Source organism: Siniperca chuatsi, linkage group LG9 (assembly GCF_020085105.1).
Source record: "Siniperca chuatsi isolate FFG_IHB_CAS linkage group LG9, ASM2008510v1, whole genome shotgun sequence".
Lineage (NCBI taxonomy): Eukaryota > Metazoa > Chordata > Actinopteri > Centrarchiformes > Sinipercidae > Siniperca > Siniperca chuatsi.
Window position 1 is genome coordinate 12,269,815 of NC_058050.1, and position 27,659 is coordinate 12,297,473.

Genomic DNA, 27,659 nt, shown 5'->3' on the forward strand with positions numbered 1-27,659 from the left:
TATTTAATAATCATGGCAAGCCTATATCATCATTTAGTTGACAAATGTATTTTCATCACCACAGATTTTGGTTTGGTTAAATTCATTAAAAAATGTAATTAAAAAGCATGGTCACTAAGACGGAATATCTTGTATCCTTCATAGTAGGGTAATTCTGTTCATTCTGCAAATTTGTTCTTTTGAAAAGTTTTCTTTTTTAACGTATAGATCTGTTCTTAATCATTTGTTACATGAGAATCTTGGTTGTTATTGTAGTTGTACAGTGTCTTATAAGCCTATACGAGAAAAAAGCTTTTGTGTCTCAAGCAAACAACCATATAATTTTATACTTGCCTGAGGAAAGTTTGAACAACTTCCTTAATTTAATAAAACAATACTTTGCAAAGCATGCTCGAATGGAAACTCAGCTACTGAAAAATAAAAAGCAAGATGTGGAGAAAGACAATGATGTAGCAGGATATGTGGGGGAATGAATAAACTCAGGTTTTAGCAGACAGACCCGGTCTTGAGGTTCAGTATGGCGTCCTCCACTCCTCTCTGGTTGTATTTGCCCATGTACTGGTGCATGTCTGGATAGTTGGAGCGGATGTTTTTTTCTGTGCTCCCGTTGGGCACCGTGCCAAACTTCAGAGGTGGGTACTGCTCCTCGGGATGCTGAAACTAGCAGAGCAAAGGGAGGCGAGGGAGGAAGACGGAAGGGGCATGAGCCACACCAGGCTGTGCACCAATCTGTCTGACCTATTTCTGTCCACTTTCCAGACTAACTTACAACACTGTGTGCACAGTCAAATCTTTGAAAAGAAAGCAGTCTGTGGACTTAAAGTAGTATTTAGAACTGTCTTTTAAGTATTCAAGAACTGCGGTAATTGAGTTATGTTAAATGAGATTTTGTTCATTTCTAAATTCCTGTGCTTTAATCAATTTAACATTCAAATGCATGGGATTTGGCTCACTCTAAGACTTTAATTCTCCGTCTGCTTTCCCTGCTTAATCAGTATTCAAGCAATGAGGTACCTTCTTGTCCGAGAGGCCTGACACTGTGTCAATGTACTCCTCCTGGATCATGAAGGCAGCCAAGTTAGCAGTGTAGGAGGCCAGAAAGATGACAGCAAAGAAGGCCCAGATGAGCACCATGATCTTGCTGGTGGTTCCTCTGGGGTTCTCCACTGGCACAGAGTTGTTGAAGACAATGGCCCACAAAAGCCATACAGATTTTCCTATAGTAAAAGTAGACCCTCCAGCTTCTGGCCATAATGATGACGAGAGAATAGGACAGAAAGAGAGAGAAATGGACAAGGATTTTTGAGAGTAATGAGTGGTCGTAACATGAACTTTTTTCTAGACAGCAATCCAGCCAGTACACGACACAATAGTGTATTCAATAGCATCTGACTGCAGATGAAGCAGCCGATTCAAATTAAACTTCTCTGAATGATCTGTAAAATGGGTTTACTATATATGAAAATACCTAGCAGGCTTTTTGACACCAAAGCTCATAAGGCCGTGACTATACGTATCGAGGATGGCAGCTTTCATTTCAGCTGCTACGTGATCTTACAAATAATTAAACCACATGGTGCAAATCACCATTCAAAGGGCTCAAACACTCCTGCCTTTCTACGACGGGAGTAAAGGAGGAAGGAAGGAAAGAGAGTGAATGAGAGGGATATATGGGAGGATGACAGAGAGGTAAAATTATGTAGAGCACAGCAATCATGCAGTAAAAGAGGCGAGTCGGGTTGGGTATTGGACCGAGGCATCAGGCATACTGAATATCATAGGGGTACAAACTATGCTGTTGAATAATAAATGGCTGCTTCAGTATCGAGAATACTTGGATGCAGTTCAACATACTGTAGGTATAATTTCCTCTTAAGGATTCAGGGCAGCACATTCAAAATGTACATTTGTCAGATTGGTCAGTTGTCACATTCAAAATGTACATTTTGAATGTGACAACTGACCAATCAGACAAAAAGAAAACAAAAATTTAATAAAAACAAAAAAGTTTATTATCACACTAAAAAATAATTTTGACTTTGAAATTTTTAACCGCATTCCAGGAGGGAGTTCAATTATTGACCATTTGACCTGTACAGCGACAGACTGCATGCAGACCCATCCATCAGACTGGGAGAGACAGACAGCTTAGACCCATCACTCACTCTTGCCAGTCTCGAGACTGCGGTTGTAGCCCACAGGGCTGAAGAACTCAAAAATGAAGACGGTCACAGCCACCACGGTCAGGCACATGACGAACATCATCACCCACACCGCTGGACTGTAGGGCTCTTTGAACGCAAACAAAAGAAGATTTACATAAACACATAACATAAGGAGCTATTAAACAGTTTTGTACTGCATTATTAAATTGTAATTATTAGGGGTATTATTATTATTATCAATAGAAGGGACAGGAAAGTTTCATACACCTGGCGCATTAGGTACTATATATACAGAGATGAGCCTTGCATGCAGTGAAAATAGAAACCACTGGAGCAAACATATTCTCCAGAAGTCCATAAACACTGTCTCTCTTTTTTTTTTTACAATCATCTCAAAGCAGTCTATAGGCCAATAACACTGTTCTCCCGCTGGAGCCTTGAGACTGCTGACAGAGTGAAACTATAAGTTGGGAAGACATGAGCGGCTAAGAAAAAGTTACAGTTAATCAAGATGTAAGGACCAGCAGCCGAAGACTGAGCTTTTTATGCAAACTCAACACTTTACAATTAGATTACATTCTGTACATCAGCTTGCCGCCTAAACAGAGCCTCTTACCTAAGAAAGCAGATGGTGATACAGTTCCGTTGCTACGAGAGACCATTACACTGATCCCCGTCTCCACAAATGGGACAGAGAAATCTACGACCTCCGATCTCTCCTCATTGATAGTCAGTGAGCCAATGGCCATGTCCGCTCGCTTGTATACCACCTAAAGGGGACAAGAATCAGTGGTAAGAGAGAAATCTAATTATGGGTAATTCCTGTAGCGGTTACAGATAGCCAAAGCCAATCTACAAAGCCAGTCCACATCCAAGGTTTGTTTCCAGGTGAGATGGTGACTTTTCTGCACCCTGACCCTTTGTACACTCTCAAATGTGCCTGCATGAGAAAGGCCAAGGATTCAATCTGGAACAAATACTGAACATGTGTCTCTTGTGCATCTCTTTAGCATACAAAATGAGCTAAGGCCCATCTACTCCCTGCCACCATCTAGAAAAACCTAAAAAACGCTGTGTCTGCTGATTGTACAAGTGAAATGTTAATCTACATTAGACATGGCACATCCGCTCTTCAGAGCAAATCAGCAGAAAAATGAAGCGAAGCGGAAAGCAAAGCACCCTCCCCTCGACTCTGCCAAGTCTCTGGATTACCTGATCAAAGAATGGCAGGCTTTGGAACATCTGATCAAAAGACAGACATTAGTTTGAGAAAACAAAATTCGCTTGGCCTTTTGCATGTGAAAATAGATTCGACAGACAGCTCTGGCCCAGGCTCAAGTTATAAATGATCGCAGTGGAACTGTTTTGGAACCCGTGACAACTGGCGTTTGGCAAGTTCCTTCTGGGACAAAGACAGAAACAACAGGGCGCTTCAATGAAACAGCAGCCCCCGTATCAATCTCAGTATGTGTGTGAGCATGTGTTCCTTTCTTGTCTGTTTGTGTGTGCCTGTTTTTTTTATTATTCTGCCAGCATCTCTGTGTCTTTCTTGATGGGGGATCATGAACCTCAGCGAGTATTGCCAAGAAAATATCAAGGACTAATCGCAACTAGCCAGGGGGTGTCTGACAATGTGTGTACGTGTGTCTTTGTGCTTCTGTGTGTTTGTGTGTGCAAGGATGAGTCTCTGCAGATAAACATACTGTAGGGAAGTGTTTGCAGAAGAGTGTGTTCACCGCATATGTTAACCATCGTGCTTCTCAATGTAATTTGTGTAAATGTGCATTTTTCGCCCTCTATTACAGTATATGTGTCTGCACATTTGTGTGTGTGTGTGTGTGTGTGTGTGTGTGTGTGTGTGTGTGTGTGTGTGTGTGTGTGTGTATGTAATAAATAACAGCTGTCTGATTGCTGGCAGTGGTTAAGTGGCCATAACTCTCACAGCGATTGATGTGACACATAGCATTTAACTGGTCACCCAGGACGCAAGAACACAGGCTGAGGAATGCTACTATTTGGCTTGTTGACTGAAAATGCAACACAAAATATGCAGAGGCACAAACATAAACTCACACACACATACCTTTCACACATACGCAAGTGACACAGGACCGACATTGAGAACAAAGGCAGACAGGCAGAACCACAGGCACCCACACACACACACATAAACAAATACTTGCCTCTCCAATCATGCCGTTCCAAACCCCATCAATTTTCTTCCCATGTTTCCCATTGGTCACTAAGTAAAGGTCATAGGTGAAGCCAACAATCTTGGCCAATCTCTTGAGGATGTCAATGCAGAAGCCCTTGCAGCACTGCTTCATGGGAGCCACACCCTCATGGATGGCACTGTGAAAGAGTCACAGGGTAGAAAAAATAAGTAAAAAATCAAAGTGAAAGTGTCAAATAAAAATCTTTAAAAACTGCATCCTGATTGGTGTGTAATGGTGCGTTTCAATATTGGATGAGTTACGAGAGGAAAGGAAAGAAAAAGAAAGGAAAGGAAAAGGAGCAAAACGGAAGAAAATGGCAATACAGAAGGAATATTGTGGCGAAGCCCTTGGTGACAGGTTTGATCGACCAGTGTAGGATAGGTGCTGTCATCCCTTCAGTAGCTGATGAACCATAAAGCTCCACTGTGGTCATATCTGATTCCAGACCCCTGAGTCATTCCACTGATCCTCTGGAGAGCAGTCTGTTATTGATTATGGTCAGGGAGTGAAGAGACCACAGTTTTGATAAGTGATTGATGTCTGCTCAATTGGATAGCATCATGAGAGCTTAGGAACTCCATTCATAACACTGGTAAATAAAGTAGAGAGGCTACTATGCTTTTTGTTTTCATTTGATTTTTTCTGATTATTATTTCCTTTCATTACCACTTGTAAAAATTGTAGCTTTAGGTGAAACAAATATCAAATCCTACAAAAAACACATCAACCTAAAATTAATAAATATTATTTTGGGGGGGTTTGTCTTAAATCCCAAGGATTCAAACCTGGCATTAAGGGGTCGTCTGCAGGGCACTGAGTCACGGATGCAGGTCCCGGATGCGGGGTCTGCCAGCTCCACAATGACAAATGGCCTTTCCTCCAGTGTGACAACACGCAGGTGCTGGGCATCATCAGGTGGTTTAAGGAATGGCCCATAGCGGGACCAGGCTGGGTACCGAAGCCTCAGCACACCGTTCTCCCACCAACCTACCTGGGGGAACAGACAAGAGAAACATTAGAGATTGGTGGAGTACACAAACCCACAATTTTCTACCATTTCTACCCCAATCAATATTTCTTTTCTTTTAATGGATACCATCTTTGCTTATTATGATAAACAAAACAACAGAATATCAACAACCTTACTGAACACAAAGCAAGTACCAAAAAGACATAAGTCAATCCACATTCACCTTGTCTCAAGGTATGGTAGAAAAGGTAAATGTACATTATTTGAGTAAAAATGCATTATTTGTACGAGTAATACTTGCAATAATTTCATAGTTCATGCTATGTCCAGGTCGTATGTTGGAGTGAATCTGTATGTGTCTTCTTCTTTTGTTGTTTTTGCTGTTTTATGAATGTTTGGATCAATGTGTTATGTATGTTGTTTATGACAGAATCAACGGACGTGGACGTGCTGTTTTCCAGCCTTTTTGGCTATTAATCCCATCATCAAAGCTGTTTGTATATAAGAGGGAAGGGATAAAGTGTGAGGAAGTATACTTAGATTCTGTTTGGGGCAATAATATTATTTACTTACCCGTTTGCAGTAACATGGTTACCTTGCCAGTAATTTAAGGGATTACAATTCAACATTCAATTATTACATTACAGTTACTAATCCGTAACACTCCGTTACTACATTTTTAAGGGTCGACCTGTTCGCTATTTTACAAAGATAGAAGGTTGATATTAATCTGTGCATCCAGTAGAAAGATTTATTTTGGCGCAGCAGCGGGAGGTGTGAGGAGCATGTATGTATATAGGGAATGTGAGGAGGCGGTTAGCTAGACTGCATAAAATTAAAATAGCGGTTAGCCTCATTTGTGACCTCAGCAGACTTGCAGCTAACGTACGTTTCGGCAAAGAAATAGAGCGGAGCTAAAGGGCACGTCCCTGGAAATAGTGGACGTTGGTTTCGCCAAGCAAAAATTCTATCATAAAGAAAGTATCAAAGGTCACGAAAATATCTTTGAAGACGATAACAGGTACAGTCTATGGTTTTGACTGCCCCCATCAGGTGTGCGTAGGGATCGCTGTGTTGTTGTTGGAAAGCATCTTTGACAAAGCTGGGCTGTGTAAAACTGTTGCTGTAATAAAAATGTATATTTTTTATAATGAGAAATTGATTACAATGTTCAAGTAACTTGCCTAATACTAGTTATATTGTTTGTAGCTACTTTAGCATGGAAAGTTATAGTGACTGCATGGCTACAAGCGATGTCCTTAAAAAATGCATTTTGCATACATATAAGGCACGGATGCATATGGTGTTGGTTATTAAATGTCAAACTAGCTAAAGAACAGAAAAACAATTATTTATATATATATTGGCTTTAAGTGAAGTGTTTTCTATTATTATTTATTATTTAAATGTATAAGTATGCACGCTTAAAAACTGTATCTATCACATATTTTAAAATGAAACTTAAGAAAGCTACAGAAGTAAGCTATAAAATCACCCATAAAATCAGAACTGTGTTTTACTGTTAAGGAGCCACTCTAAATTCAATTTCAAATAATTGTTAATTATCTAGAATAAAAGAGCCTATTTTGTTTTGTGATGTTAACAATACCATGTCCTTTACTTTGTCACACACAGAGAGGGTAAACACAACAACATTAACACCTATACATCATAATACAGCCCTATACAAATGCCCTGCAATAATCATTGTATTAGACTGCTTCATTTTGTACATGTTGTATCCAATACTGTATAACAAACTATGGTCACAAAATGGCTACAGAGATGTATGAACATCTCCCTGACAGTCTCAATAAAACTGAGTATAATAAGCTTCATAAAGGTTGTATTTACTGCAGGGCTATGGTACTGGATTGCATTATATTCTACAGGTATTATACCGGTCATTGTGCCCATTTGCTCTTTTTAGAACACCAGGCCCTGAATATTTATTGTTATGTGGGTTGGGAGCAATTACGGGACACATTTGTGCATTTGCAAAGGCTACACTGATTGATGGGGTCACAGTGGTTATCCAGATATGTTTGAACTGGTCATTTACTTTAGTGTCAAATTAGACATTGAACAAAATTATAATAATTTACATATAGTGGCTTTGAGTAGGATGAAAGCAAGTAACACATATTCATGTTTGCACAAACGATGGCCTGAGGGAGCTCTGGTGACAGAGATGTTTCTGTGGCAAGCAGAAATCCACATTTCTAACCTCTAGGCCCCTGAATAGTCTGGAACCAAAGTTACGGTTTAATTTCGCGTGGTTTGATTGAAGAATTTTTATGTGACAAGCTCTGGTCAAAATGCATTTTTAGAGGTGTTTACACATTGAAAAAGCCCATGTGCAGAGGTTACACTCATGGCTACAGATGTAATTTCAGTATGATTTTTAAAATCTGTTCACGAATGATGATATGAGACCACATGTGTCCACTGTTGACCTGAAAATGTCTGTCAAGCATCCCTTTGGCTGTATCATTGTTTTCCCCTTCTCTTTGCATTGTTTATGTGCACTCTGGATGTGTTGGATGACATATTCAGACATTTGAAAGCAGCACAGGGCAGAACCACACCCAAGAAGATTCAGTGTAGAGTCTTTTATTTTATTTATTTTTTTGTAAACCTTCCTCTTGCAGCATCACTTGACACATCTTGCATGATTACCTGATAAAAGTCTCATCTAAGTGTCGTGACAAGTGTAGCTGAGGCGACATACACAAAAGAAAGTGTGCATACACACAGCATACTCATGCACACACACAGAAATACATGAAGATATACAGTTAACACACACACACTCACATATATACTTATATATACATACATATATGTATATACATATATATATATATACATATACACACACACACACACACACACACACACAGAATGTGAGTGCTTAAGCAGGCCAGTAGAGTAAAGTTTGGCAGCTTTGTGTGGCCTGCCTGTCTGTGTAATGCAAGTGCTGGCAGAGAGAAGAGGAAGAGGTGGCAACAATGACAGTATTTCAACTGCACTTCGACTGCAGCTCTGCAATAGAAATCATAAGATTCAGTCAAAATACACTCAGGGAACAGACAGGAAACAGATAGAGCTTACAGGAGAACACACTACTCTCTATCAGACAAATACCCAGAAAAACGCACACACAAACGTCAGAAAAAGAACACCCAGAAAATACCACTTCAGACTTTTCAAATTGCTGGAATATTTTGAGGCAGAGAAAGTATTTTGGTTTGGAGCAAAAGTCTAAGGACTGGGAACCACTTTAAACAAAAAGGTTATCTTTTAGCAGCTGTGAGTGGCGTTAATAAACGTTCATTAAATTCCGGTAATATCCTGGAACATCTAGCTGTGTGTGCTGTATCTGTAGCTGAAACAAGCCATGCTAATGCTGGACAACCTTCAGTACTAGTCTGCAGTGTTTCAGTAAGCTAAGCTGGGTGCTCCCAGGCTCTAGGTAATGGTGCAGTCATTGTAAAGAGAACATTAAATATTCAGGGAGAGCCAACAGCGTGGATGTGCATAATAGGCAGATACAGGCGTCTTATCCTCATTGTGGGTGTATGCAATCGGGTTTATGCAAGAAGGGTGTAAGCATATGTGTGTAAGCATACAGTATGTGCCCTCATTTGTGTGCACACACGTGGATGTCTGTGTGTAAGTTCTAAGCATGTGTATGTGTGCGTGTATATGTGGGCGGGTTTCGTACCCTGGGTTTGCACAGAGTCGAGGGACAAGCGCAGGAGCTTCTAATTGAAAGGGATTTGAGGGATATGGCAGGAGTCAGCATGTTATGACACGCTGATACTGGACTCTGGTGGGCTGTTAAAACCAGCAGGAGGCTGAGAACCACCAATGTGTGTATTTGTGCTTGTGTATGTTTGTGTAAGCTTGTGTGCATCGGTATTTGTATTTGTGCAGTGTCTGTGATTATGTTCAGTTGCAGAGTGTATTTTCTGAGTGTGCTGTGTGTCTTTATGCATGTACAGTGTGGTGTTGAGGTGCTGGTGTGCGGTTGAGAAAATGAGCATCGCTTTCTCTTTTGACACTGACAAGGGTAAAATCCCGGCGTATTAAAGGGAAAACATCTCCAACAGGTGACAAGGCTTCGTATTAAGGATTTCTGAACAAACCACAGCTTATAGTATATGCATGACATGCCAGGGATACTGGTGCTTGGTAGTTGTGCATGTACATGTAGACAAGACACTCAAACACACAAAACAATGGTGAGTCTACAACCAGATGGTAATGACAGAAATCTTCAACACTATTTAAATCTGCATTTAAATTTTATAGTAAAAGATCTGAAAACACAGGCAGCAAATAAGAACAAATCAGACACTATTTGATCAGAGCAACATCAGAACATTGCTTTCAGCAAAATGACAAAGAATGAAATGTACGAGTAGATGTGTATGACTGTAGGGCTGCAACTAATAATTATTTTTATTATCAATTAACGGTAACAATAGGTACACATTTTTAAGTCTGTTTAAATACAATTCTCTCACCTATATGTACATTTAAAGACTAAAGAATTCTTCCTCTCTATACTGGCCGTGAAGTATAGTATATAGATGATGTAAGAGATTGGGGACAAAATCCACAGTGCTCATTCTGTGTAGAAATGTATTCCAAAATTCAATCAATGCTATATGAAGCTCCAACAGTCTGAATTAGTCAAATCAAGTGGGTATCTTCCAAAGCTGTTTCTTAGCGAGTAAACAGTGTTCAGGGAATCACAAAGAGGGAATTTTGTACTACAAAAACTTTAGTTACTTTAGAGGATAACCTCTTGATTTGGATCACTCAGGTTGCTGAAGCCTCATATTAGCTTCACCTTAACTTTAAAATGTATTTTTGCACAAAACTAGGACTGTGGAATTTGTCCCCATCATTTACCACAGAATCACACTGGGACGGTATTTCTTCACAACCAGTAAAGAGACGAAGAAAGATTACAGCAACCAATATGTCTTTAAAGGTGCTTGCATGTATTGAATTAAGACAGACTTGAAAACATGTGAACTTATCTTTTAATCTTATGATGATTTTTTTAATGAATCGATCCATCACAATTTCCCACAGGCCATGGTGATGTCCTGATGGTGATTATTGATGATTTGTCAGACCAACAGTCCAAAACTCCAAAATATTCAATTTACAAGCATATAAAATAAAATAAAAAGCAAATCTTGACATTTTAGAAGCTGGAAACTGAGAATATGTGTAATTTTTGCTTAACAAGTGACTTAAATGATTGATCAGTTATTAAAATTGTGATAATTTCAGCGATACAGCTTAAATGTGTGTGTGTGTGTGCATTTGTGGTATTATGAGTGTGCTTTAACCAGGAAATAGCAGAGATACAGATAGACAGCAGATACTGACAGGGACAGTAGGAGCACACAAAGCATGGTCAAATGGTCAGCAGCCAAGTTCTCTCCTCTGCCTCAGGCACTGATAGCTATAGTGAACTTTACATGAGAATGAACCCATGGAACCTTACTATCCTCACTGTCAGGTTCCTATTCTTATTCCAGATGCCAATGTAGCACGGATCTGCTCGTCTAACTCGCATGGAAAAATTAAAGAATAACTAAACCTCCAAACTACATTTTTTCAGCTGAAACCCAATGTATATGGGTATTTAGTAGTGTTGTTGATAGATTCAGGTCCAAATCTTGACATTTTAGTGCAAAGTATCTGAATTCTACATATTGTGTTATAAATATGCATAGCAACTACCCTCTGCAGGTTAGACCTGCTACTGCCTGGCACTGCAATTTAATTTTGCTATTGGCTGATCTAGAGGCAGGTGACGTATACAGTGGAGCTTTCATCTCTTTTGAATTGACAGGGTAGAGGCACTTCAGCCAAAACTTTGGGGTTTAGTTACTCTTTAAGACTCAAGAACGTTGCTCCAATCAGCAACAAAACCTGCTCTGGGTTCAATCGCTAAGTGCTCTTGTCCTTGCAGTTGTTCACAGAGGACAAAATTACAGTTTCTCATTAATCCATGAAGATTCAAACAGTTTATGGAGACAATAAAATAATATACAATCAAGTGTATCATCTTCTAAAGTGAGACTCAGAGTACATGATTAGACATAAAGAACTGATGTTGTGTCCTTACATCTTCCCATCCACGTCCAGGTGTCCAGGAAATTACATCCAGGAAGGGGTTGGACAGGTAACCGTCACCATTGAAGGAGTAGTCTCGACCGCCAAGCGTGATGTTGCTGAAATACCTGAATGGAGATAGATGGAGACAAAAGGAAAAGGCACACAGCAAGTAAATGACAGTAAATGAAAACACATAATAGTAGTAAATTATCTAATTGTTTTCTTGGAGGAGATAAGAAGAAAATAGAAATTATAAGGCTGGTTTTGATGCAACAGTAAGCCTGCCCTATTCTCTTCTCACTTAAAACTAAGTTACAGCACCTCTATGGTGACAGTGAGGGCTTGTCTGTTAATCATATCTACAGACGAATGATCAGACGCACAGAATTGTCAGGACCTTTGAAGTCAAACAGCAGCTGCTTTCTGCATCAGCTGCAAGGTATATAGTGTGTCTGATAATCACACAGGACAGACATTCTAATTGTTTCCTCATGTCATCTTGCTGGCTTCAAAACACAAACCCTGAAAGGTTTTTTTTGTTTTTTTTACATGACAGAAAGCCTCATATGGAACAGCAGCTTGTAGTTACAGAAAGTGAACAGCAGGTAGCAGTGCAAAAAATGGAAATGAAAACATCTTCCTCCTCTGTTAGTTTATAAACAAAGAAGGAGGAATCCATTAATCATTTCCCTTTAATTGCCATGCTGTTTGTGCTGTGTTTCATTTACAAAAATGACTGCAAATAAACTAATTGATTACATGTTTGGCTCATTTCACACTGACCAAACTTAGAGTAGTCTCTCTATTCAATATCATTGGTGTGGTGTGTATGTGGACCAAGAATGACGTTAAAAATGAACCAAGATGATAACCAGAACCATTTGGGCTACCTGTTAGAGTGTGCTGCTGCCTGTTTGCACAGCCTACGAGGAATATATTAAAGCCGACTCATTAATATACATGAGACATGGTCCGCTTGCTACAGATGCTGGGGTAATTTTGCCAACTCACAACTACACGCACCAACAACATCTATTTTGCATGGATGATAGCCAGCTCCAAATTCAGATATCCCCTCTGTGCCTGCTCTCTGACACTGAATCTACCAACTCCATCCATGCACCTTTCAGCTCATTCTGGCAACGAACCAACTCATTTCATAGAATCCTCATCCTGTCTCTGTTTCTTTTTTTTTCTTTTTCTTCCTTTTTCACATATTTTGTCTGGAGCCTGCCAACTGCCTTGTACTGACCCCCCAGCCTTGCATTTCTCTTCCTTCCCTCCTCACATTCTCCCTTTAGAGCGTTCCTCTTATCTCCCTCTCACCTCATCCTGCCCCGCAGTCTCTGAGTCTGATTGGCATCCGTCATGCAGTTGGTGACAAAGTTTGGCCCACCCGTGGTTCCGTAATCTTTGCGCATCGCCACTGCCCCATGAGTCAACACAGACACACCCCGAGCAATCCTCCGGCGAGGTTCGTCCCTCCAGCCCTGGGGCCGTACGGCAAACAGAGCCCGGGGCAGGTTCTCCATGCCCAAACCTGAGAGAGCTGGCCCCACAGCAAACCACATGTGCGAGGCTCCGGCCTGACCGGCGGCCCAGGCAGCTCGGAAGACCAGCTCGGCCTCCTCTTGGGAGCAGTACAGCAAACGTACCTGGAGGACAGTTGGAAGCCAGGGAGGGAACAGAGACAAGGGAAGACACACACACACACATACACGCTAGTGAGATAAGGAGGAGACAGGGGAGACGTGGAGAGAGACAGGGGGAGAAGTAAGGGGGAAAAGATAGAGCTGGAGCACCTGAGGTGCACCTGAACAGGAGGAGAGGAGGTTGGATAGAAAAGGCCAAATCGAGAAAAAACAAGGATGCTGGGGGAGGTAAGAGGAGAGATAGCTGTAAGCTGATGGATAAGGTTCATGGGAGTCGGGCGTATGATTCAGAGAGAGAAGCAGACACACCAGAAAGAGGGAAGACTGCATGGCTGAATGTGGTGTGTGCTAACCAGGAGGTGCAGGAGGCAATGGAGGTCAGTGCTTAATGAGCTTGGGCCTGATGAAACAAGTTACAGTTATGAATAATGAAAACAGAAGTAAAACAAGAAGGGGGAAATGAAACAACTCTAAGTGGAAGAGCAGTGAAATAGAGAGGCAGGGAAGCAAGGGAAGGGGCCGGGAGGGGGTGGATAAAGACCAAACACACCTGTGGGAAAACAAGGGTGAAGAGGTTAAACTCTGACATATGTTATTAAAAGCAGGGTGGAGAAAAGACCTGGAGACAACAGGAGATGGAGGGGGGCAAAATGAACAGATAGAAGGAAGCAATCAGAGATGGAGAAACCGAAAAGTCACTCCTTGGAGAACAGAAAAGAGAAGGGGGGATGGGGGAGAAAAGCAAAGGATGACATATTTTGGTGAAATCAGGGCCTGGAGAGATAAAAGATATTTGTGAAAGAAGAGGTGGTATGATGGAGTGAGGCTGGGGAGAAAGAGAGAAGAAAACATTAAAGGGAGAGAAATTCAACATAAAAAGACATAGCAGTGACAGTGGATGTGCTCTCTGCTGCAAGTGATGAGGTAAGGAGGGGTGAAGAGGGAGCGGAGGGGGGTAGAAATTGACCAAAGAGGGTTTTAAGGGGTTAGAGGGGAAATGGAGAGAGAAAGAAGGAATCGACAAGAGGAAGATGGAGCTGAGCTGAGCGGAAGGACGGGGGGGGGTGTTAAATGCTGACAAATACCCAATAAGAAAAAAAGAGTGAAAGCATTTAAAATAATAAAGTACATAAAAAATGACGAAAAGAGACAAAGGGGAAGAGGAAGACAACTCTTGGAAGAGGAGGAGGGGGGATTCAGGGAAAGAGACTGAAAGCACATTTTGAGAATTGCGCCTTCATTGAATTTTGAACTGTAATGGCTTGGCAAAACAATTCTGCCTGTATGCCAATAAACCTCCAGTGAATTAGGCAGGGAATGAGAGTGACAGAGGGGGAGGAGGAAGGAGGGAGAAAGAGGGCGACAGACAGAGAGGGAGACTAAATTAAGGAGGGAAGGAGAGAATCAGAGTTATAAACAGACACACACAATATCTAAAGACGGGAAATGGAGAAAGAGAGGAACATACAACAGAGAGAGAGAGAGCAGAAGAAATACTGACAAGGCAGAAGCTAGAAGAGGAATGGAACAAAAGATAGATAGTGAGAGATTTGAACAGAAATTGACCCAGAGACCTACATCAGGCCATCTACAATGTAGAAGACATTACCATATATGTGGCAGAAAGGGAGGGAGAGAGAGAGAGAGAGAGAGAGAGAGAGAGAGAGAGAGAGAGAGAGAGAGAGAGAGAGAGCATGTAATGCAAACATACACAGCATCACAAAGCAATCAAAAGCATTTATTAGCCCTGCAGTAGAGAAAAGCTAAAAGAAGGGGGGTTGTTGTGAAAAACAAGAGGGTTAAAAAGCAAGCATTGCGTATAGGCAACCCGCTGCAGGCAGTATGTTATGTTAACAGTGACACTAGCAGAGTGGAGTCTAAGGAATCCAATACACATGCACACACTTACAGACACAAACGCACACAGTCATACACACACGCGCAGAGCTGCAGTGGCCATGCTGGGACATTAGCAATGACATTGAGACCCAGACTAAACCGAGCCAACAGAGAGCTGAGTCTGTGGCCAGGAAGACATACAGCAAGAGGGAATGGACGAAAGGACTGAATAAAAGCTAGCCATACAGACATGGAGGTGAACAGGAAATCAGCAGAGGAGAATGAGCTTGTCTCTAGGCAAAGAAACGCAGGAGGGGAGGCAGAGGGGGGAAGGAGGGAGTGGAGTAAGCATAAGAACACGGAGATGTGTGAAAAATTGAACAGGAGGATCATGGGGTCAAAGAGGAGGTTTAAGGGAGGATGACAGGGTTAAAAAAAGATGAAGGAAGTGTGGAGGAAAAAAACATAAAGCAAGGAAGTGAGTATGGAAGTTTGAAAGAAGTTAGGAAAGGAAGGGAAGAACGAGCAAGCCGGTGGGGTAGGAGAGGGAGTAGACATACAGTGTGAAGGAATGAAACACACCAGAGGTGCAAGCCAAAACCACAAGTCATTCTGGTCATTAATCAATCAATGTGAATTTGAAATGTAGGGGGAGTTTTTGTTACACCATCAAAAAAGCAAAAAAAAAAAAATGGAATCAAAATGGAATTGTGAATTAGATATAGTGATGTTCAGGTAAAAATCTCCAGAGATGAGGGTTTACAGGCCATGTTCATCTCCTTCAACAAGCAGCGGTCCCCTAGTGGGTCACTAACTCACGTTGTGCAGCCAAATATTGTTCAAACCCACATACCTTTATTTTAAATGCTAGTGGAGATCTCAGAGTTTCCAAAGACATCAGCTAAGTCAAGCTAAATTTTGGGAAAGACATCTTGAATATTCCCATTTGATGGAATGGTGCAGCAATGAATATTTCACTCAGTGTAAACATCATTTACAGTATCTTCAATGAAGAGCTGGCACAAGCTTATATATATTATATGTGATACTGTCAGACAGTTTGAAATAATATTTTTTCCAACCTTAAAGCTACTCAAGGGAAAACGAGGGGAAAACTGTATGTTAAGTGGTTAACTTCTTTAGCACTTTGCACATAACTCTTCGCACAATGCCACACAACAACAAGCCAGCAAATCAGATTGATTCGTGGTTTTTGTTGTACCGTTGAACTCTTTATGCCTTGGCAGATGGGAGGGGAAGAGAAGAACAGAGGGATAGAGGAGAGAGGGGAGAGAGAGATGTGGAGGGACAGAGGGAGAGACGAAGAAGGAAGGAAAAAGCTGGGTAGCCACCTGTCAGAAAGGGGGCCCCCAATGATACTCACAGCACTTCCTCCCCTTTCCTCCCCCCTTTCCCCCCTCCCTCCCCCCTGTCTCACCTGCGCCTCATTCTCCTTCAGCAGCCTGCGTGTGCGTGACCCCCCAGGGTCGTCGGTCACGTTCAGGATCACCACACTCTTCTTCTCCCAGCCAATGAACGAGCCATCCGTCAGGCCCTCCACCACAGACAGGAAATCCTGGTAGCCATGGTGACGCGTGGACACCACGGAAAAGGCTGTCCAATCATACTCCTCCAGCACCTCAAAGATGACCTCTAATTGGAGGGCAGTAGAGGAGCTGAACTGGAGAAAGATGGAACCTGATTCCTGATTTGGGAAAGAGAGCAGCAGATTTGGTTTAAAATTTCACTGTAAAATAACATGAAAATAAATAGAAATCCATCCTCTGTAATTGTACTGTGTCTAAAATGCAGCTACAGTATGGTGAGTAAGTAACAGACAGCATTTTCACTACAAAGAACTACAACTCTCCGGACTGCTCCATTTTTATGCACAACATCAAGGCATCACGGGGCTTGAAGTTTTTATGGAGGGCTAAAACACCTAGGATTGTTGCACAAATTCTCCTATGACGTCCAGAAGGGAGTGTTTCTAAAAGGTCTGTTCAGGGGATGGGAGGGGATGAGGACTAGGCGAGGGTACATCTTCAAAGGAAGTTCATCAAAGTGCTACAATTTAATTCCTCAAGAGTAAATGGTTAAAACAGTTATTTGTAAGCACAAATGCAATGTTTTTTGTTTCTTTTTCTCCCGCTTGGTGGTGAAAAGCATGTGACACTAGTTTCTCTGGTGCATACACACTCACACTCAAATGTACAGGACACACACACACACACACACACACACATTCTTATTCACTCATACACACACCCATGTCTGCTCATTGCCTCCCTCCTAGGAACATCAGAGGCAGAGCGACAGCCCCAGTTGGTGCCATTTACAGATCAAACACTGCAGAGTTTCAGCATATCGGCGACCCTGACCTTCAACTTCCCCTCTGTCCCATCGGCACCTCCCCAAACCTTTTCTTCACAGAGAGGATGCGTGACATTGTGACATTGTAAGTTGTTATGGCAATATAAGCTGCTCTCCCTTCATACTCCATTCATAGTGCTGTCAATTCAAACTGCTTCAGTATACAGCACACACCTTATTAACATTGTTTCACTCACCAATCCTCACATTTGGAGCTACACAATCACATGTCTGGGACATCTGCCCTCTTGTATTCCTCTGATTCTCTCCTCTCTGTCTCACACACACACTCACACACACACACACCCAAACAATCTGCAAACACTTCCTCTTAACTCTCCCACCCCAACCCCAACCTCCCACCTCCTACCTGTGGCATCCTCCCCAGCCCCGCTCCCCCTCCTACAGCCACTATGGGCAGTCCTGTTTGCGCAGAGACAAACTCCAGCATGGGGGCCAAAGGACCCCAGGCCGTGCGAGGGGGCCTCTCCTCTTCATAAACCAGACCCTGCAGGGGCCGCGCCGCAAGCAACTCACACAGCTGGGACAGCACCGTCTTAGGACTACTGTCGTTCACCTGGGAGATGATAGAAAAAATGAAGAAAGAGGGAAAAAAGATAGAGAGGGATAAAGACAGACAAATAGAGTTGACCCACTAGGGCAGTGTGTCTTGACTTAGTGTTATTCATATGGAAAATGTCTGTAGTATGCATGACATGTCTGGCTAACAATACAAGCTGTGGTCAAAGAGCAGAGCTAGACGTCCACTCATTCAGCAGGGCCCACAGCAGTGTTCTGCTCATTCAGCTCAAATAATGGGAGTGAGTATGAATAATGGATGGTCATTGTTATTCCCTTCCTTCAAGTAAGGCTGAATGAGCAGTAGGTAGAGGAGACAGTGTCCAACCTGTAGCCAGATGACGTTAGCAGAGCCCCACTGGGTGACCACGCTCTCCCCCAGGGAGCCGTATACCCGGCCAAAGCCGGGGTAGAGCACCCTTCCCCCAGGCCCCGCCACCGCCGCCTCCGCCTGCACCGTAGCACCAGCGTGGATCACGGCGATGTTGAAGTTCATCATGGCCCCTGCATCACGCTCCCGTGGGCTGGGCCGGAGCAGGAGGTGGGGGGAGGCGTCCACCAGACCTGCCCACTCTGCCAGGACCAATAGGAGAGAGAGAGTAGGTATGGCGACCATGGCAACCTGCCGAGGGGGGGAGGCAGATATATATCGCACTAAGAGAGGGTGCCTGAAAGAAAGAGAGACAGCGAGGAGTAGAAGAAGAAGGTGAAGAAGCAAGAGAAGAAGAGATTAAGTTAGACTTAGGTGTTTGTTTTTTATATAATGTCCAGTACAGAGGACATCAAATCAAATCAAGAGAGAAAAAGGAAAACAGAGGAATGAGGTAGCAAGAAAGAAAAGAACTAGGTGTAGAAGGAGAGAGAGAGAAAGACAGAAACTGATCAGAGATTGCATACAGGCAAGACAGAGTAATGAATTCTGAATCCAATCATGGGGAAATAAAAGTTAGCTTTGGCTGGAGAAAATTCTGGACGAGGACTATGGAATGCAGAGGGGGGAAAAAACAATTGAAGGAAGGAAAAGAAAGCAAGACAGAGAGAAGATGAAATGGGTGCTATTTAGGCTGCAGGCTGAGAGGGAACAATATGAGGAAAAATAGAAACTGGCCGTTAGAGGGAAAGAGGGTGAGAGGGAGAGAGAGTTAATAGCACACAGAGACAAAGATGGGGGCGGAGGTGGTTATTGTGCTGCATGAATGATAACAACAATTAAGATCACTGTAAACACACTCGCCCTCACACAGCTGCACCAATGCAAGCATTTGAATATACACACACACTCGCAAGATAAATGCAACGCTACACTATGCCCATAGAGCAGCTTAATGATAGAGAGATATGAGGGTTAATGCAGTACGCACAAACATATGAGCACACACACACACAAACAACCACACGGAAAGATAATGACTACCTGGGAGATAGCAGGGTTAATATGTGAGCCGCACACACACATAAAAACACAGCACATCATTTTCAATTTACTTCTGGTGCCAACTGCCTTCCCTCCCTTTCTCCATTTCCTACTCACTTTCTCCCTGCTCCCTCTTTTCATATTCCCCATCTCTTTTCCCAATTTTCATGGCTTCAGGTACCAAACACAATTGCATTGATTAACAGAGGCCTGCTGACATAATATTCCCTCTAAAGTCACTCTCCCTTTCTCTGCCTCTATTTCCCCTTTCCTCCTCTCTATGTTTTTCACTCTGTCTTCATTCGACTCTACTCTCTTTGTCACAGTCTGCCGATTCTTTGACCCTGATCGGTCTTTTGGATAGAAAAATAAAGAAAAGAAGAGAGGGGGTGGAGAAGAAAAAGTAACTGGAGGAATGAGAGAAAGGGAGCAAAGAAGGGAGAAAGTTGTGAAATTGGTAGAATAGAAATGTACTGTAAATACAGAGCATATGACTTAAAATGGACTTACTAATTAAGTGAAGGAAAGAGGCTCGTGGAAGAGTAGGAGACAAGGAGAAAAGGAGAAGATGAAGTGGGGTGGGATGGTGTGAGGTGGCGTAAAAAAATATGTGAGGAGAGTAGCAGGAAAAGAAATATTGATTATGGGATGTGTATACGTGTTTGGCCTAAACAAATACACTGCCAAACCTCCTGTTTTGAGTGACAGGGCTGTGGGTATGTGATGTGTGTGTGTGTGGGGGGGCAACAGAGAAAAAGAGAGGCAGAGAAAGAAGGAGAGAGTGGTGGAATGAGATGGAATGAGAGGGCGAATGAGGGAGGCGGATAGATACGGGTAAGAAAAAGAGATGGAGGTGTGGAAAGATAGGGAGAGACAGACCTGTTAGTAGGAGAGAAGGAAAAGGAGAATGTAATAATGAAGGGGAGAGGGCGAAAAACAGGGCTTTGTTGTTTTTTCTTCTTTAAGGCGAAGAAGATGTGGCAGGAAAGAATGGGAAGGACATAGAGACAGAGATGGGGAGAGAGAAAATGAGAGCGAGCCTGAGACGAAGCTGCAGGAATACAGTACATATCATTTGGTGGAGCTGTATTCTACGGCGCTGAGCTCTTAACTGTTAGGCCTGTCACTGTATTTCACTCTCATGAGGTGTTTACGTTGCACTGCTCAACCAGCGTGTGCTATTCCATCACAGTGAGCCTTGTTGAAAGTGTGAACACAGTGTATTACTATTTACAGTATCCACTTTTCCTGCAGGGTGTACTCTGCTCTGTTATCGAAACAGACGCCTGTTATCGAACGTGCAACATCTCGCTGAGGCACGCTACAATAAGGCAAAGTATAAGTAAATTATAATCAAATCCTCATCTAAATATATCTTACTATATAGTTCATTATGTGTTCCAATTCTGCAAACTGAATCATAAAAAGCGTGCAGTGAGGGGGCTCACAGCGAACACACATACACTGAAACACACACACATGCACGGAGAAGGGAAAGGAAAGGAGAGTGAGAGAGAGAGATTACTTTCATTTGATTTGCTACCGTAAATGAATCTTTTGTTAGAATGCAAATGTTCGCATTTTAGTATATTTTTTCCTCTTCTAGCTTTAAAAATTATCCTCTCCCATCTTTGGAGCTGCTTCTAATTCAGTACAGTTAATACTGCATATATATTTGGCAAGGGACTGCCTACAACCCAGGGAATGTTTAAATTGGGATCAATTAGTCAAAAAGTGTATAGAAGTCTGTATTCCCTGAACAAGATTCAACATAAGGAATCGGTTAGTTATGAGACACGAATAGTCATTTCTTAAACATGTGTGCTTTATTAGGAGCATTGTCAATATCTGACCATTGCATGATAATTGCATTATTTGGAAGATAATGGTTATTTGGGACATATCAGGAATGTGTTCATCACCAGTACAATAAATATTGTAATGTGTTTTTTCGTTGAATGTGATTGCACTGACTACAAAAGAAAAAAAGATGGAATTAAAAACCTTTAACCCCCTCAAAATGTCAAATTTTATAAGAGTACTTTCTCTAATGATTTTTTTAGACTTTAAAACTTTGAATTCGCCATGATGCATACGTCTTCAATCGTCATTTGCTGTCTAAATCATTATATCAGCACTTACACTTAAGTATTTGTATTGTACTTTGTTGATCTCTCAATTTGTCAATCACTGTAATAAGCAGCTTACTGTATCTACAGTATAATTATTTTTCCACTGAGCCTGTTTAGTTTGTCTTTTTAAACAAAGAAAGTGGCATTTACAGCACCACAGAAGCTGGAGTAAATGCCAGCAACTGTTAGAAGCAAACTAAAAACACCTTCAGGAATTTACCGAGTACTTAAGAGCAGGAATATTCTCAGGCTGACAGAGACAGCTAATCAAGAAGATGAGAGAGAAAACATTTGCACGGACAAACCAGTCTCCTCTTTCTCTTCCAAAATTACCGGTACTTCACAATCAAAACACATCTTATCACATCTCTGCTTAAACATTTCATTTACACTGCATAATGTGCTCACTGTGATTCCAAATGATTACCTATGGGAATAAATGGCTGTAGTATGTGCAGCTTTTGCAACAACTTCTTCACTGGTTTGAAAAATATCAAAACAAGTTTGCAGTTTTGTGCCGCTGAAGGCAAATCAACTACTTTGAAGGTATATCCTTCTATAGAGAATTACAGTGAAACATATATTATTCCTGCAAACACCAAAGAGACAAAAAAAACTTGTATAGCCTCTAAACACAAAATTAATAATTTATTCTTGGTGTCAGTGTGATGGTAGGAAACGATCACAGTGTTTTAGAGTATCAGATCCCCTCCTTCCCATTAACTGTACATGCTACAGCTGCAGCGAGCGCCTGCGGTGACTCTGGAAGAGCAAGTCAGAGCCGCTCAGGTAGAAGTCAGTTGCTGGCATCCACGCCTCTCTGAGCCCCTCTCCCACTGAACTCCAATGGAGGCAGCGTGCCAGACCTTGTGCTGCATTGGATCTGCTGGGGAAATGTGAATGGGGATGGAGTCTGTGGAGTCTGGAGTGTGGAGTTGTGGAAGTGCAGTGTTCAGCGTTGTGTTTTGCCCACACCGGGGCTCTGCTGCTTCATTCCAGTCTGTCATGCAGAGTAATGGACCTGCTGCCTATGGCACAGGCTGCACTGAATCAGCCCAGGCAGTTTTCCACAGCCAACACAAAACATCTGAAATATATGCAGGCTAATATATAGTCTACTGTACACCATTAGAAGAAATTGCAGCATCTCTGTGAGTCACTGTAAGTGCCTAGAATAAGAAACCCTCCCCTGAAGACGAAGATTTTTTTTGTCTTTTTTTCATTCGTCCATATTTAAGACCGCAGTGTGCTCGAGAACACTGCTGTATGTAGCCTCTAATTTCCTTGGGTCCATAGCTGTAGTATAGTAAAAGATAAGATAAAGTGCCAGCACAGTGTGGTGCCCACAGTGTGCATATATGTGAGTGTATCAATGTCTGTGTGTGTGTGTGTGTGTGTGTGTGTTGTGCGGGGTAATATGGCAGTGTGGGGGAGCAGAGGAATGAAGAGAAGAGTGCAGCTGGAGCTCAATGCTCCTCGTGTTAATTGGCCCATACTTCAGTCACAGCCACTGGAGTGTGTCCTCTCTGACGGAACATATCCTCTCTCCCTCTCTTTCTCCCTTTCGCAATCTCTCTCTCTTTCTCTCTCTCTCTCTGTCCTGCTGCACTTGTTCACCCACTCATCGACTCACTCACACACTCTCACTTGACACACACACGGACATGAGCACACTTGCAGGCACACTCCCTCACTCACTCACTCACAGTCTGTCTCACTCACTCGGTCACTTGATTTGGTCACTCGTCCTTTCATTCGTTCATTCATTCAGTCAGTCACTCTATCACTTCACTCTGCACCATCTCACTTTAACTAACATTTCTTCCTCTCCTCCCACAACTCCTTGCCTGTTTTCCCCCAGCCCTCCCCCATTCTTTCCTTCCACACGCGTCTTTGTCCTGCACTTCTTTGACTCTCTACTTCCTCCCCTCCCTCACTTCCTCTCTCTCATTTCTCTCCCTCCCTATCTCTCCCTTTCTCTCTCTTTGATCCCTGTCGAGCAGAAGAGCCACCAGGCAGGCGAGCGGCTCTTGTTCCCACTGTGCATAGTGTGCAGAGTGATCGGCGAGTAGCGCAGCGTGCAGCAGCAGGGCGTACAGTACTGTGTGTTTTTACTGCATGGCTGTAAACAGCAGTAGTAAAGCCTACTGCTGCTGTTGCCGCTGCCTCCCTCGGACTTGATAGCTGTGGCTATCATAAGCCATTCTAGTGACAAAGTTAGAGCCATCTATCAAACCCTTGTGAAACCAGGTCCTCACAGGGAAACGCAACACACAATATTTGTAAATTACATATGCCACAGGCTGATAACCAGATCAGAGCTTGATGCTTTCATAAACGTGACACCATTTTTTATGTGGAACAGTTAAATTAGAGGGGCTAGCTGATATGGAATATGAAAAATATATTGTGGTTTAAAATCTAAGACACTTGCACACACACAGGGGCACACAAATATCAAAAGGTCTGTGTTTTTTGTCCAAGAAGATTAAAATTACTGTTCCACTCTTCTATCTATTATTCTGTTTAACAAATAAATACTTTAGAAGGTGTTAAATGAAACTACAGCGTTGTACCTCTAGGCCTTCACATTCTCTACCGTATCTACCTGCAAATGCAAAAAATATTATTTCATATAAACTGTACTATCAGGAGAGGGTAAAGTGAAATCTCCATTGGCTCTGCATGACACTCATTTCTAGCTGGTAGTCTCCATTTGTCCTTTCTGTATTTTGTAACCTTTTACAAGAGCAAGATTAAACAGTCACCTTGACATCTCACTTTGATGTTTCTTTTACAGCAAAAGAGCATTTTATTCTTACATTTCAAGTCCCTTTAATTTCCATGTGGTCGCACAAAACGCGTCTCACTCCAAGGTTCAAAGTATCTTGCCTTTTAATTCAAATATTTTTTCATGGGTTCGGATTAAACATTTCTGCCAAGAGACAGTGTCAATTAATTGGACTTCACTTCCGTACATTCAGGGGATAAATTTCATTACTTGAATGGGAGGACACTCCTTGTTTCTCTTCCCTCTATGGATTGATGGAAATGAGATGAAGCTGACCCTGGATCCTGCCACAGTGTAGCACTAACAATTCTCTGACCTCATTTTTTAACAAAAAAAGAAATGTCTTAGTCCTATCCACTGTGGTTTCTGGCACACCAGACAGATCTCTCTAACTCATAGCATTCAGCTCAGGGTATATAATTACCTAAGTGGTTAATGTGTTTAATTTTGATTTAATATAACATGTCTAGTAATTGTAGTAATGCTCGAAAATGAACTTGTGAAAAATCAGCTGATAAAAATAAAGGCCTGTCAGTCACTGTCACTTTGCTATGAAACACAGCCTGGGCATCTTGAATTATTCACTTTGTGTGTATATGTGTGTGATATCTTTCAACCCCCTGTCATTCATTTAATCTTTGCATTGCAAGCTCAGTTTGAGTTTTACAGACTGCATAAACAACATCAATTTGTGTATGAATGATGCACAGAAATATTTCAATACAGTCTCTCTTTTATCTTCACTCACCCTTACACACACATAAACATATACACACACACACATCCATTCAGAAAACATCAGCTACAAATGGTTTACTACCCTCATGTGAGTTAAAACATAAATATCAGTAAAGTCATATGCTTTCACGTGGAAAGGCCAGTGTCTGGTTATCTTGGATCAGGAATTCGCAAAACAGAATGCAGGGTATTATTTCAATGAGCCTAACTGGCATATACTGACTCGACTTAAATGAATAAAAATGGTTTTATAAGGAGTCTACATAGTTTATATGCCCACTGCCAATGCTTGTATAATATAAGTGCTTACTTTAAGGCCGGCCAAGGAGCAAGAATATTTCATTTTCCCACCTCAATGCCTGACATCTAATACAGTGAGGAGCCCAGGTCTGCAGCGCTGCTCCCTGGCCAGCCCCCTCTGCTCCCAGGTTGACTAAAATACCACATAATTTACTGGATTTAATGTACATATAAATTGCTTTCTGTAGTTCCTTTTCTTCCCAAATCCTCAGTCAAGATGTCCTTACAATGCGCGACCTGGGGGATTATCTTATTATGTTTGTTTTAAAAGGAATAATTTGTCACTGCTCAACCTTTTACAGGCATCCAGAAACTCTGAGGGCTTTGTGTTTGGGGGGAAATAGCTTCAATATCACAGCGCTATCAATGCAGTGCAATCATCTAAGAATAAACATGCATTCACGCTGTGCATTTACATAATGTACTGTACATTCTATGAATGAAATGCTTGGCTGATTGTTGTGTTTTTTTAAACAAGCATTGAGACTGAAATCAGGGACAAATTGGATGAAAGATTTTCAGCAGATGGGATGAGACAGTAGAAATAAGACTGGGAATATTCAGAATTTAGTGGAATCATATTAAGGTACGGAACAAATACTCAGTTTTTTAACAATAACATTAAATGGATTATTTTCTCAAGCCAGTAGTCGCAAAGCCACTCCACTCTGCTTGCACCAACGCTTCCATTAATTCCCTCATTGATTGGCCAGACACTGGGATCACCTAGCCAGATCTAAATCAGTCACTAATTAAAAGAGCAAGATGAAAAGCAGCCGACACTGCAGCCCTTCAGGACTTGTAAGGTGAAACATTCTGCAACAACTACAAACTAGGAAGCTGCTCAAGAATCTCAGCAGAAAAAAGCACCTAGTACTGCATAGTAATGATTCACAATCTTATTCTGTGGATAAACAGATTAAACTGGTGTGGGAAACCTTCACTAATAACTACCACGCCTTTGAACAAGGTCACGCACAGGCAGGTGCACACACACAATCACACAAGCAGATGTGTACGTACAGACTTTACACGTATGGATGAATGTGTACAGATACTCTGTCTCACTTACACATACAGTACACACCCAAACATTTAACAGCATTTAGAATAAGAGAGAAACAGTAAGCTAGTCTCTTTCAGTAGTAAGTGCCACGTGTTGCTGAAGTCAAGCTGGATTCTGTCTGCCTAAAATCTAATGCTGCAATGTTACAATGTTGTGCACAGGTTTGAGCTGCGTTCACAGCACATCTGGCTCTGCCCCCGCTCATAACCAGAGGTGTTAGAAACACTTCTGTCAGTTTATCCTATAAACGTTGGTGGATCAATTTGGCTCAGGAAATGCACTCCCATGCAGACAGGAGTCCAACAGGGAGAGGAATTTGAGGATTGAGACCAGTGAAGGTTTTTTTATGGTGCCTCAGATGATTCTCAAGAGTAAAAGGTGGTGAGAGGTTAGTGAAAGGAATGTCAGATCCCCACTGTGTTGTCTTCACACAGACAAATCTAGAAGCCCACTAATCCTGTGATGTTTGTTTCACAGCAACAAATATAAAATATCTGTCTTCTCCTGTTTTTATCCCCCCAAGTCTTGACACATGAAGCCACAGAATCTCATCAAAGAGGTGTTCAGTAGTCTGAGATGGCCACAGCTCTTTATAATGGTTTCACATCATATTGTACAGATCGTAATTATGAGCAGCTGGGAGGGGAAAACAGTTCATGTCATGAAATATCAGACATTTCTGACAGCTATGATTTTATACTTGGAGAAAAAGTGTTAAAAAACAAGCGGCAAAATGGCTGCAAAGCCACTATCACTGGCAGTTACATCTAAATAAAATCCTTATGTTAACACTAATACAATTGATTCAGCTTGTTAGAAATAAGCTATACACTGTTTGCTTGCTTCTGGTTCACTTGTTAATGAATTGCTAAATATATGTAGCACAATAAATATAGCTAATTTAGGCTTAATTTTATTTATCTGGCGTGACTAACCATCTTGGAATCATGCATGAACGCTCCCAAGTCGGAATAACGAGAGGTTTTCCCGTTTTTACCTCTCTACCAGTATGGCATGAATGCAGCACTAACACATCAATGATGAGTCAACATTGTCAAGTCTGTGAAATCACACAAAAGCGTGATACATGAATGCACATACAGTACACGCTCAAAAAATACTGCATCTTCACAAAGTGACACTACCTACAGACAATTGTATGATAGGAACTGTAATCAGTAGTCTTAATATTTGGGTATAGCTGACACAGAGCATCCAGTGCCAACAATTGATTTCTTGCTATTTCCCATCACTGCTCGGTGCAAAATGTATGAATG

At 41.9% G+C, this 27,659-nt stretch overlaps 1 protein-coding gene across 5 annotated transcripts in view; it reads right to left on the minus strand.

Moving 5' to 3' along the window:
* LOC122881997 (glutamate receptor ionotropic, NMDA 2D) overlaps positions 1 to 27,659 on the minus strand; it is a 61,914-nt gene that overhangs the window by 28,117 nt on the left and 6,138 nt on the right. For 4 of the 5 annotated variants that reach the window (XR_006379273.1, XR_006379274.1, XR_006379272.1 and 1 more), the window contains exons 2-12: positions 18,270 to 18,609; positions 17,733 to 17,939; positions 16,428 to 16,694; positions 12,825 to 13,153; positions 11,509 to 11,623; positions 5,167 to 5,372; positions 4,349 to 4,517; positions 2,782 to 2,935; positions 2,166 to 2,291; positions 1,015 to 1,244; positions 500 to 660 (exon numbers count right to left, since the gene is read on the minus strand). Coding sequence is in view for 2 of the 5 variants with exons in the window: in XM_044208849.1 (XP_044064784.1) it covers positions 500 to 660; positions 1,015 to 1,244; positions 2,166 to 2,291; positions 2,782 to 2,935; positions 4,349 to 4,517; positions 5,167 to 5,372; positions 11,509 to 11,623; positions 12,825 to 13,153; positions 16,428 to 16,694; positions 17,733 to 17,939; positions 18,270 to 18,557 (2,252 nt within the window). In the remaining 3 variants the exon portion in view is untranslated. The remainder of the gene's footprint in view (positions 1 to 499; positions 661 to 1,014; positions 1,245 to 2,165; positions 2,292 to 2,781; positions 2,936 to 4,348; positions 4,518 to 5,166; positions 5,373 to 11,508; positions 11,624 to 12,824; positions 13,154 to 16,427; positions 16,695 to 17,732; positions 17,940 to 18,269; positions 18,610 to 27,659) is intronic. The other variant, XM_044208851.1, reaches the window with a different exon arrangement.